Source organism: Medicago truncatula, chromosome 8, assembly GCF_003473485.1.
Source record: "Medicago truncatula cultivar Jemalong A17 chromosome 8, MtrunA17r5.0-ANR, whole genome shotgun sequence".
Lineage (NCBI taxonomy): Eukaryota > Viridiplantae > Streptophyta > Magnoliopsida > Fabales > Fabaceae > Medicago > Medicago truncatula.
The window spans coordinates 36,018,733-36,029,377 of NC_053049.1; the positions used below are offsets into that span (position 1 = coordinate 36,018,733).

The window sequence follows — 10,645 nt, forward strand, 5'->3', positions numbered from 1 at the left end:
ATTGATGTAAACACCATTAAACTATGGAAAAAAAATTAACCGTCATTCCAAATATACACATAGGATGGTGCATTTAAGTGTGGATTAAATATGTTATAATCTCAATAAAATTAAGTATCTTTGAAATTTAATCCTTATAATTAGTCCCTACTACTTATAAAAATGGACGTTTATGATTATAATCTCAATAAAGTTATGTATCTTTTAAATTTGATCCCTATAATTATTTGATCATTTGTAGTCCCTATATCTTATAAGAATGGACGTTTATGTTTATAATCTCAATAAAATTATGTATCTTTTAAATTTAATCTCTATAATTTTTTGATCATTTGTAGTCCCTACATCTTAAAAGAATGGACTTCTTTGTCTCTACATAGGGCTAAAGCACCCATTTTTATTTTTATGAAAACTAAAGACTAAAAACACTCATTTTTATAAAAGACGTAAACTAAAATTGATAAAAAAAAAAAAAAAAAAAAAGGTATATGAACTTAAATAAAAGAATAGATTGCTTATAGGAATGAAACAGATATTTTAATATCAATAATGGATTAATACAAGTGATTAGGGTTTGAATTCCTTAAAGAAGTGGTAAGATATTCCATCTCTAACTTTTGTGCATGAAAACAGTTAAACTAAAAGATGAAAATCCACCACCATGCATACTATATGTTTTTTCTAAAAATAAAAAACATTTGTTCACAATTGCGGTTACATTTGTTCACAATTTTCTATAATATTAAAATTGGAGCCTTTTATAATATATCAAACCGTTATTGAAAGTTGAACTACCATAGACAAAAAAGATTATTTGAAGATAAAAAAGGTCACCTGCTACAACACTGTATGACTAACCCAACTTACCTATAAAAATAAATGGCACAATCATAGTCAAAATGCACCTCTTCAACCAAAACCAAACTAATATGTAACCATCTCATATAATTTATTTCAATTTTGCGTCCTTTATTTGTTTGGTAAAATCAATTACCTTATGATTAAAGATTGATGCAAAATGAGATAAATGGTGGAGCACATGCACCAACTCTCACCGACGAGAGTCAATGTAAATGTCTCTATCTCTAATCTAGTCATCTACAATGTTCACAAATTTGGTGGTATATATACTAACTCATAAATACTATTATGGATTCTGAGGAGCCAAGTTATAAACATTAATAGTTCTGCATTCAAATGAAAATAAATTAAACCCTCAAATTCTATAGGTTAAACTAAAAATGTATTGGATACACATGATTGAAGCAGCATATGAGGTAGACAATGAAACTAAAGGACAAGACAAGAATTTTTAAATGGAGTTAATGTGAAAATGTTATGAGAGGCACTTGTGTTTAGCCATGCCTTGTCCTTTGTTTAAGCCTAAAAGGGAAACTACTTTTGCATAGTGCATTTTTACACCTATTTATTTACACTTCCTTATCCGAGGAAAAATAAAATAATATAGGTGCAAATAACATTTTTAGCAGATATTATAATAATATTTTCTTCAGAGTACAATTTAATAAAATACTAATGAAATTCATACATGGCTCTCAAAAAATGATATAAAAGTTTAACTTCCATGCATCGTCAATGCAAGAAGTTTTATACCGTTAGCACATAATAATCAATCATATGTGTGACTTAATTAAGTGATTACGAGAAATGTCAAATGTTTTTAATGATTAACGATTGTTTTTAATTGATGGTGTAAAAACTCTTTATACTAATGGTGTATATGAATTAAATATATTTTGTAATTCTTCTAATGTTATATTGCATTATAAACACTTATAAGATGATATGTAGCTCTTAATAATAACATCAACAACAACAATTTACATTTTTATTAAAAAAACAATTTACATTTATTTTTTGAATATTTACTACTTTTTCTTTTGACATAGATATGTTATAAAGCGCATCTCTTTTTTGTCTTTAGACGAAGTGGTAAGCACCATTGAAACACATCTATAATTGTGATGTATCAGGTTCTAATTTAGATGAATATGTTCAATCTAACAATTCGGCATTGCTAATTGATCTAGCTATGATAATTACAAAATGTAATAATGCATGTTAAAAAATTCATTTACATGTTGTCACATCTGAGTTATGCACGATATTTAAAAAATGCTTAGTTGATCCATGTACATATCTTCTCTAAAACTAACAGCCTCCATTCATCCATCTTTTTCTTCTTTATCCACTCAAGAGGGGTAGTTTAAGATCAATTTTTTTGTTCGAAATCATCTCTTTAGATTTTTTTTCCTTCCTTCATTTTGGTTAAACAAGTGATTTTCACATATATTTAATGTATCATTTTGTGATTTCGTCGTCTAGGTGCAACATTGTTTTTCTTTCCCGTCTCGTCTCAATGTCCTCAGTTCAGATCGACATATTACCTCTGATTCAGTGCAAATTCAATCAACGAGATTGACATCTTCAACATTACAGATCCGAAAACATGTGTATTCCAGACACTTTAATTTTGTCATATTGTTGTTTTTGTCATAATTGTTGACATTTTGTTTATTAACCGATGTGTTGTGAATTTGTTTATTGATTTCATCTTGTTTTAGTGATTTTGAATTTGTGTTGTCCGATGTATTATTTATTAAATTGAATGAATGAAGTTTTTTTTTTTTTTGTCAAATAGTCCGGTAGTTAGAAATTCATTGAATCTCTTTTTTAGTCAAAAGAAAAAAGGAAAATTGAAATTCAATTATTAAAACACTATATAGTTAATGAAATACTTATGCAAGTTAAACTTAAAATGCAACAAATAAATGTATATTACTATTATTTTGACGATAAATGTATGTTAATGAAAAAAGAATAATATTTGATTGTTATTCTAAAATCACAATTAATTTGAGAAAAATATTATAAATGCACTAAAAAAATAGAGAGTGAGTAATAAATTAGTTGTACTTATACCACTAAGATTATTAATCTAAATATAGTCTTCTTTGAAGATAGTGAAGTTGGCCACTTTAAAGCCCTTCTTCATCTCTCTAGTCACCTTGGATCTCTAGAACCTTTTTTTTGTTTATTTTTCCACTTTTAGGTGTTTTGACATTTTGCTTACTCTCTATCATTGCTACTTCCCTCAACAAACCCCAAAAGGTAACCCTTTACAAAAGCCTAGGAACATAGCATAACAATAATCATTGGAGTAATAATAGTCAAAAAGAACAGTCTCATTGGTCAAAAGCTTCATTCTTTACCTTAATGGGTTTGGTTTGGTTTGGTTTTTTTGTTGTACAGTGTCATTAATGGTTCTGTTTAAGTTCTAAGTTGAAATGCAACAAGAGTACAAGACAAGTTTAGTGTTTCTGCCTCATTTCTGAATTAACAAGAATAAAAGTTATGTTCTTAGGTAAGTAGTATTTTCAACAATTGTTGTTGTTTGTTATGTTAAATGTAATTAGTTTTCATTGAAATAACTTTGATTTTTCATGATGGGTTTTAGGAATGGGACTTGAAGGTTTGATTCCAAGGCATAATCGTTCAAAGAGGTGTGATTCTCTATTTAATGTGTTTAAATTCTCTGTTTTTTTTTTTTTTTGTTGTTGAAACTCGGTATCCGACTCAAGAACTGACCGTCCATTAGCGGGGAGGCTCAATTGAAGTCGGAGCAAAGTTCTATATGGACTGACCCAGCTTAGGTTCACTTGTTACTTGAAGTTGGGTCCTTTATGTCTCTTGATTGTGGAATTTATGCTTGAGGGGTTGCTTGTTTTTCTGAAAAATAAAGCTTTCACATTTATGTCAAAATTGTTATTTTTTCCTTTTGGGACTAGTTTTCTATATCCATTTGGATTTTGGGGAGAAAGGGGTACCTATTTGAAACTAAAACTGAAGGTTCATTACTCTTGAAAGGGTATCTAAAAATACAGTTTTTATTATATGAATTAATGAATGAATATTATAACTTATCATATATTAATTGAGTTTTACTGTTTTTATGTTATATGGCAGCTTTCCTGATAAGGAAACAGTGAAGGAGGATTGTTCAGATAGCGTTGAGATTTCAGATCAAACAAAGCTGGTATAATATATCATTCCTCTATTTCATCCAAAAGTTGTCATAACCTTTTTTAACCAAGTCATAACTTTTTTCTAGCTTTTTAAAATTGGGGGAATTTGAAGGTACAATTCTTCTAAATACATTGAGTTTAATTTTGATATATTGTCTGTCAGTGTAAAACTTTTTACGGTCAAATAATCACAATTAATTGTATATGTGGCTTTTAAAATAGTTTTAATTAAGCCATCATTTTTTTAAGTTAAGTTGGTATTATGAACAAGGACGGAAACCCAAAATTTTAATGAATAATTTTTATATTTTGCAAAACTTAATATGGCATGGATGATTAGAGAACTGATTTTGTGGCATGTCCTACCACTTCATGTCGAAGGTCTAGCGTCCGGTGTCCGACACATGTGATTACATAGAATTACTTCCATTTTTTTTAAATTTTTACCTGTATCGACGTGTCAATGTCTGTGTCAGTGCTTCATAGAAAGCATGCATAAGTGGTAATAAATCCCATCACTTATAAGCAAGATTTTCATGCCTAAAGTATGAATTTGATCTGGTTCCAGGACACAGGTTACCTCACAGAATGCAGTGCAACTAGGAAAAAACAAACCCCTATGAATAATGTTCGACAAACGCTGAAGCAAGAGGTAATGCATCACAACTGTTAAGTACAATACGCAGCCATGTTTTTTTTGCAGTATGGTTCAATCAGTCATTTTGTTTTAATCATGTTATAACCCTTTTATGTTTTCCAATTATCTATGTCTATTTTGTTGCAGATTCTACAATTAGAGAAAAGACTAGAAGACCAATTTAAGGTCAGATGCACATTAGAAAAGGCACTTGGATACAGACCTATATCTCTTGTTAATCCAAATGACATGACTATACCCCAGGTTGGAATTTCTTCAATGAATGAATTATAACAATCATCATTTTTCAGTTATTAAACCACATTTTCTTTCCAAGTTCACTATTAATAAGATTAGTGAAAAAATGTGTAATTTCTTCGATATCAACAGTTTTAACCAATTATCAACTGGTGTGTGACAAATCCAGAATTAATGTACTAAATTGTTTTTTGAAATAACATTGATTTTCCATGCATAGATGTAGTTTTGGTTTCTGCCATGTATGTGCCCGAAAACATAAAGTTATTGTGCAACCCTTAAATGATCATTACACATTGTTTAGGAGTCTATTATAAGTTTTAAATATTTGGTATGACTTTCTTGTTCATGTTCATGTATTGTTATTTGTCTGATAAGTTTTTTCTTTTACTCCAGCCAACCACAGAATTAATTAAAGACATTGCAGTTTTAGAGTTAGAAGTTGTATATTTGGAACAATATCTTCTCTCCTTGTACCGTAAAGCATTTGAACAACAATTATCCCCCGCTGTGGCTGCATCTGCATCTACCGTGGAAGAAAGCGAAAAGTCTCCTCCTGTAACAACACCTAGAGCAAGATTCCTTCAAGTTTCTCCACCCGAGGTCTTAACCAAAAAAGAATGTTCAGATGTACAATGTATTGATCATGAGCTTCATACACTTCAAAAGGAATGTAATAGACATAAACTTGAGACTCCAGATAAAGAATACATTGTACATCATCCAGAAGAAAAGCAGTCAGACTCTAGCGTGCATCGATGTCACTCCTCGTTATCCCAATATTCAACATCGACAGCAAAAGTATCTTCTCAAGAAGAAGAGTTGACTGATTCTCTACGCGCCTGTTATTCTCAACCCTTGTCCATGATGGAGGTAAATCATGCTTCATGAAAAATTCTTATACCTGTTTTAATATGTCGTGTGGCTCCTAATTCATCAGTTCTGTTATGAAGTTCTGTCTATATGAGCATTAATAGCAGAGAATGATAGTACTTTTCTAGGCCTTAATTTGACTAAATTTTGGCTCAATTTGTTTTATACAGTATGCTGAAAGTATTGATACTTCAACCAAAGTAATCAGTCTAGCAGAACATCTCGGTACCCGAATATGTGATCATATTCCAGAAACAGCTAATAAGCTTTCTGAGGATATGGTTAAATGTATATCAGCTATATATTACAAACTTGCAGACCCACCTATGACTAATCCGGGCCTTTCATCTCCCAGTACTTCGATAAGTGCCTTTTCTATTGGCGATCAAGGCGACACGTGGAGTCCAGGGTTAAGAAATAACTCCTCTTTTGATGTACAGTTAGATAATCCTTTCAACGTTGAAGGATTCAAGGAGTTTAGTGGGCCATATAGCACCATGGTTGAGGTACCGTGGATTTATAAAGAGAATCAGAAGTTGGCAGATACAGAACAGTTGCTCCAGAATTTCAGGTCACTTATTTGTCAATTAGAAGACGTAGATCCGGGGAAGTTGAAACACGAGGAGAAGTTAGCTTTCTGGATCAACGTACACAATGCTTTAGTGATGCATGTAATTATCATTTCTCAAAACCATGTTACCCTTTAATACATTTCATTTCTCTCGATTAATTATTTAATTGGTTTTTTTTCTTTTTCTAATAGGCTTTTTTAGCTTATGGAATTCCACAAAACAATGTGAAAAGAGTCTTTCTTCTGTTGAAGGTAAAAGGCAATACTAGCATTTTTAGTGAATTTGAGTATGAAAGCCTATATACTTTGGCTGACTTTCTCTATGTATTGCTCTTTACAGGCTGCATATAATGTTGGGGGTCATACAGTTAGCGCAGACACAATACAAAATACTATACTAGGGTGCCGAATGTCTCGTCCTGGACAGGTAAAACATACAATCCTAACTCTTCCCTATAAGAATTAACCGCTTGTATCATATTGCCTTTATCATACTAGTCCTTATGTGTGAGTTATTTATATGACATAAGATAAAATAAAGTCAAATTGTTTTCATAAGCTATCTTGAAGAGCTTATGGAAATAAGCTGGGAACAGCTTAGGGACATGTCATAAGTTGCTTCAATAAGCTCTTCCAAACAGCATCACAAGTGCTTATGTTGATAGATAAGCTCAAATAAGCTAATCCAAACAAGCCCTTAGTTAAAATTCCTATTGTGTGACTTATATGAGATCTTCTTGTAAGTAACTTTCTTCCTCTTGTAGTGGTTCCGCGTGTTCTTTTCTTCGAAGACAAAATTCAAACCTGGAGATGGACGACAAGCGTATGCAATCAAACACCCCGAGCCTCTTCTTCACTTTGCACTTTGTTCAGGAAACCACTCTGATCCAGCGGTACTTATCTCAGTTCTCGTATATATAATGTGATTTTCATTTGATTATGACATCTCCTTTTTTATAATACTTGATGCTATTTTTACAATCAGTACTCAACATTTGTTTGGACAAATACCTTCTGCACTGTGGCTGATCAAGTTAACAAAACAAACAATAACCATTTTTACATGTTTAATGCAAGTGTGTTGTTCATGTAATCATGTTGTACTGAACATTATGACAGGTGCGTGTATATACACCGAAGAGAGTGTTTCAAGAACTAGAGGTTGCAAAGGAAGAGTACATTAGAGCCACGTTTGGGATACGCAAGGACCAAAAAATGCTGCTTCCTAAGATTGTAGATACATTCTCCAAAGATTCAGGTTTGTCTCATGCTGGTCTTATAGAGATGATCCAACAGTCTCTACCTGAATCCCTGAGAAAGAGTGTTAAGAAATGTCATGCAAAATCCGGGAAGAGCATAGAATGGATTCCACACAACTTCACTTTTCGATACCTGATACCTAAGGAGCTGGTTAAATAATTACTTGGTAGCTTTATGTGAGACCGTCTACAAATGTGTGGTCAATTAGCAGTTGAATATTCTTATTGTGAAATGTTTGGTAGCTTTACTTGGTTAAATATTCTTTTGGGATTTGGATTTGGTGCAGTAATTGTGTCACGCAGTTTTCGATCTCAACTGTCCGATCTCAAATTAACAGTTGAGATTGTTTTAATTTTAAACTGATTTTTTTATTGGAAAATCTGAACCATCTGGTCACATATTAACGGCCGAGATCGAAAACTGCGTGTAACTGAGTCTTTTGTCTACTGTTAACAGATCCTGGTTTTGTACAAAATTGACACAGATAGATCTAATATTTCAATATGTTGTAGCATTTGGTATCTGTGATATGTCTTGTAATGTTATTTATTATAGTATTGTAATTGTTGTAGTCGATCAATTATCAATTGGATTTCTCCTGACTTCAACACAGATATCAAATTGAGATTCAAATCGGGATACATAGACCTATTTTTCGATTCATGAATCAAATCTTACAAAATCAGCTTGTTTTTTTGGAAAATCTTCATAATAGATGTTTTAAATCATGGCACCAGTAGTTAACACTGGCTTCAATTATCTATCCTAGTGGAGCCGTCTCCACGTGTAAATCAATGATAATGTCTTTAGTTTAGATATGAACAGAACATAACTGTTGTTTGTACTGTCCAATGTTCACCAATTCTAACATCTTGTGTATTAAAACTTCAGTTAAGTTTAAAATGATGTTAATATTTAAAAATAGTCTACAAGGAGTTGTACTTGGTTTTGTGTTTTAGGTATTTAAATCAAGAAAATTACGGATTTGGAGGATATACCATTAATGCACGGTGCAACGGATTGTTGATCTGATAAATATAATGATTACGGTCCATTGCATAATGGACCGCCGTTGAGAATGCAAAATGAGTGTGAAGATTCTCTCACACACATTAGCAGCAGGAGTAGTGGACAAAAGAGATTTTGGATTTACATGAGACAAGGATAGGATGTGATCCACACCCTTAAGTGCCCTGCATGTGCACGTGACTTCCAGGTACTATGGTTCATTGGAGTCATAAAGTTAGTGACCAGTGGATGGAGAGAACCCCACAAAAACACAAATGCATGCCTAGTTTGTACCTCTCCATGCAAACAGAAAACTTTAATGACATTTATTTTTTGCAGCTTGGTAAGTAAAACAACCATATACGGAATAGCACATAAAACAGATCGGGATAGCGGATAGTATTTCATTGAGCTTGCCCTACCTAAACTATTCTCTTAACTTCTTAGTAGACGATTAGCTTTCTTAATGTAGTTCAGTTGGTATGGACAATGCATAATATATTCAAGATTTAGGGTACGAACTCCAGCAACCACCAAAAAATAAATGTAGGATTCAAAAGAGATGTAACTAAAGTCTAAACGAGAATTGTTTCTCGAAATTTGAACTTGATTTATGAACATATCTTGATTGACCATTGGATTGTGAAAACTTATTTTTATTTTTATCAAAGCAAAAGGTAGACGAGTGTAGCTGTTTTACTTGGTAGTGAAGTACACGTGGCTAGCTGATATTAATTAGTTGGTTGTGGATAATTTATCCAACATTATTTATGTTTCTTTTGGCTGTCTTCCCTTCCCAAAGAAAATATGGAGTTATTTATGAGATAAGTAAAGTCTCATAAAAAAATTATTTCATCTAAGAACCAAATTTGGATTCTCCAAAATTTCGTCATTTGATTTGATGAAACTTATTAACAACTTAAACTTCTTATCTAATAACTATGTATGAAAATTTATTTTACTTTTGAAACATGAATTTGATAAAATCACTTCACATAAACTAGTTAAAGTAAAAACCATTCATACATAGATTACTTCATATCAAACTTAATTTTAACAAAAATCAATTCCACAAAATTGAAATTATAATTGACTAGCCCTTGTCCAAACATACACACTAAAATATTAATAATATATTTCCCTGATTTTCTTTTTTAATAATTAATAATCTAAGATCTAGTTTGTGTGTATGACAGATCAAGATCTGTAAAGTAAGATTATTATTATTATTTATTACTAGAAATTATCAATTTGAAAAGTTACACTTGCATGAAAGATCAGAACCAAATCAAGCAGATCAACACTAATAGAAACATCAACATTACAATCACAACAACAATTTTCAGTAAGGACTCTCTCCAACATAATTCCCAGGTGGATAATAGAAACAAATACTCAAACTAGTATCTTCCTTACCACAAGTAGTTTGAGCACACCCAAGTTCAACACTCTTCCTCCAAACAACTTGAGTATAAACACCACACCTATGATTCACAACACATGTATTATCACTATGATTATAAAACTCCTTCTCCTTCACCCATTCCTCAACCACCATGCGCGGTGTCACAGCCGCGCCGCGTGCCATAAGCTGGTTGGCACCGTATTTTCCGGCTGTTAAGTTGGCAAACTGACAAGACAGTTTGTCACGTTGATAGCGGACTAGCTTGCTTGTTGTGTTGGCTAGCTGCTCACTCCATGTTAGTGGCTCTACACCTACTGATGCTCTTGCTTGGTTGTGTGTTTGTAGAAACTCCCTTGCCGTGGCTGAAAGCGGTGGCGGTGGTGTTGCGGTTGAGGTGGTTGAAACGTGGAAAATGGTTAGAACTGCTAGCAAAAACGTTAATTGACAGTGAACCATTTTAGTTTGGTTTCAGTGTGTAGTTTTGTTGATCTATATGTGTGCGAGCTTCCTTAAAGTGAGTGCCGTGCATAAGTCCCAATATTTATAGAGGAAACAAAGGCGAAGGCGAGGTTGATTACATGAATCAA

At 32.4% G+C, this 10,645-nt stretch overlaps 2 protein-coding genes across 3 annotated transcripts; one reads left to right on the forward strand and one right to left on the reverse strand.

Annotated features, from left to right (window-relative positions):
* The first annotated feature begins 2,954 nt into the window (after positions 1–2,954).
* Positions 2,955–8,259, forward strand: LOC25501650 (uncharacterized). Of its 2 annotated transcripts, XM_013590974.3 has the most exons (12): positions 2,955–3,132; positions 3,274–3,385; positions 3,479–3,524; positions 3,988–4,057; positions 4,615–4,698; positions 4,831–4,947; positions 5,338–5,814; positions 5,985–6,485; positions 6,578–6,637; positions 6,726–6,812; positions 7,150–7,278; positions 7,505–8,259. In XM_013590974.3, exons 2-12 carry the CDS (start codon positions 3,376–3,378, stop codon positions 7,802–7,804), a joined length of 1,881 nt encoding a protein of 626 aa, XP_013446428.1. In that variant the 5' UTR covers positions 2,955–3,132; positions 3,274–3,375; the 3' UTR covers positions 7,805–8,259. The 2 variants fall into 2 exon arrangements, with proteins under 2 accessions (XP_013446428.1, XP_024629618.1); XM_024773850.2 differs by having other exon boundaries at positions 2,955–3,385.
* Positions 8,260–9,856: 1,597 nt separating this feature from the next.
* Positions 9,857–10,645, reverse strand: LOC25501651 (STS14 protein). The gene has a single exon (XM_013590976.2). The coding sequence runs from the start codon at positions 10,512–10,514 to the stop codon at positions 9,996–9,998; it is 519 nt and encodes a 172-aa protein (XP_013446430.1). The 5' UTR covers positions 10,515–10,645; the 3' UTR covers positions 9,857–9,995.

What these genes read in the sequence shown, in the direction of transcription:
- LOC25501651 (XM_013590976.2), bottom strand. Translation starts at nt 10,514, where the DNA reads ATGGTTCACTGTCAATTAACGTTTTTGCTAGCAGTTCTAACCATTTTC.
- LOC25501650 (XM_024773850.2), top strand. An exon ending in TTTCAGATCAAACAAAGCTG is followed by an intron (nt 4,058 to 4,614) that starts GTATAATATATC and finishes ATCTGGTTCCAG; the next exon opens with GACACAGGTTACCTCACAGA. An exon ending in GACAAACGCTGAAGCAAGAG is followed by an intron (nt 4,699 to 4,830) that starts GTAATGCATCAC and finishes ATTTTGTTGCAG; the next exon opens with ATTCTACAATTAGAGAAAAG.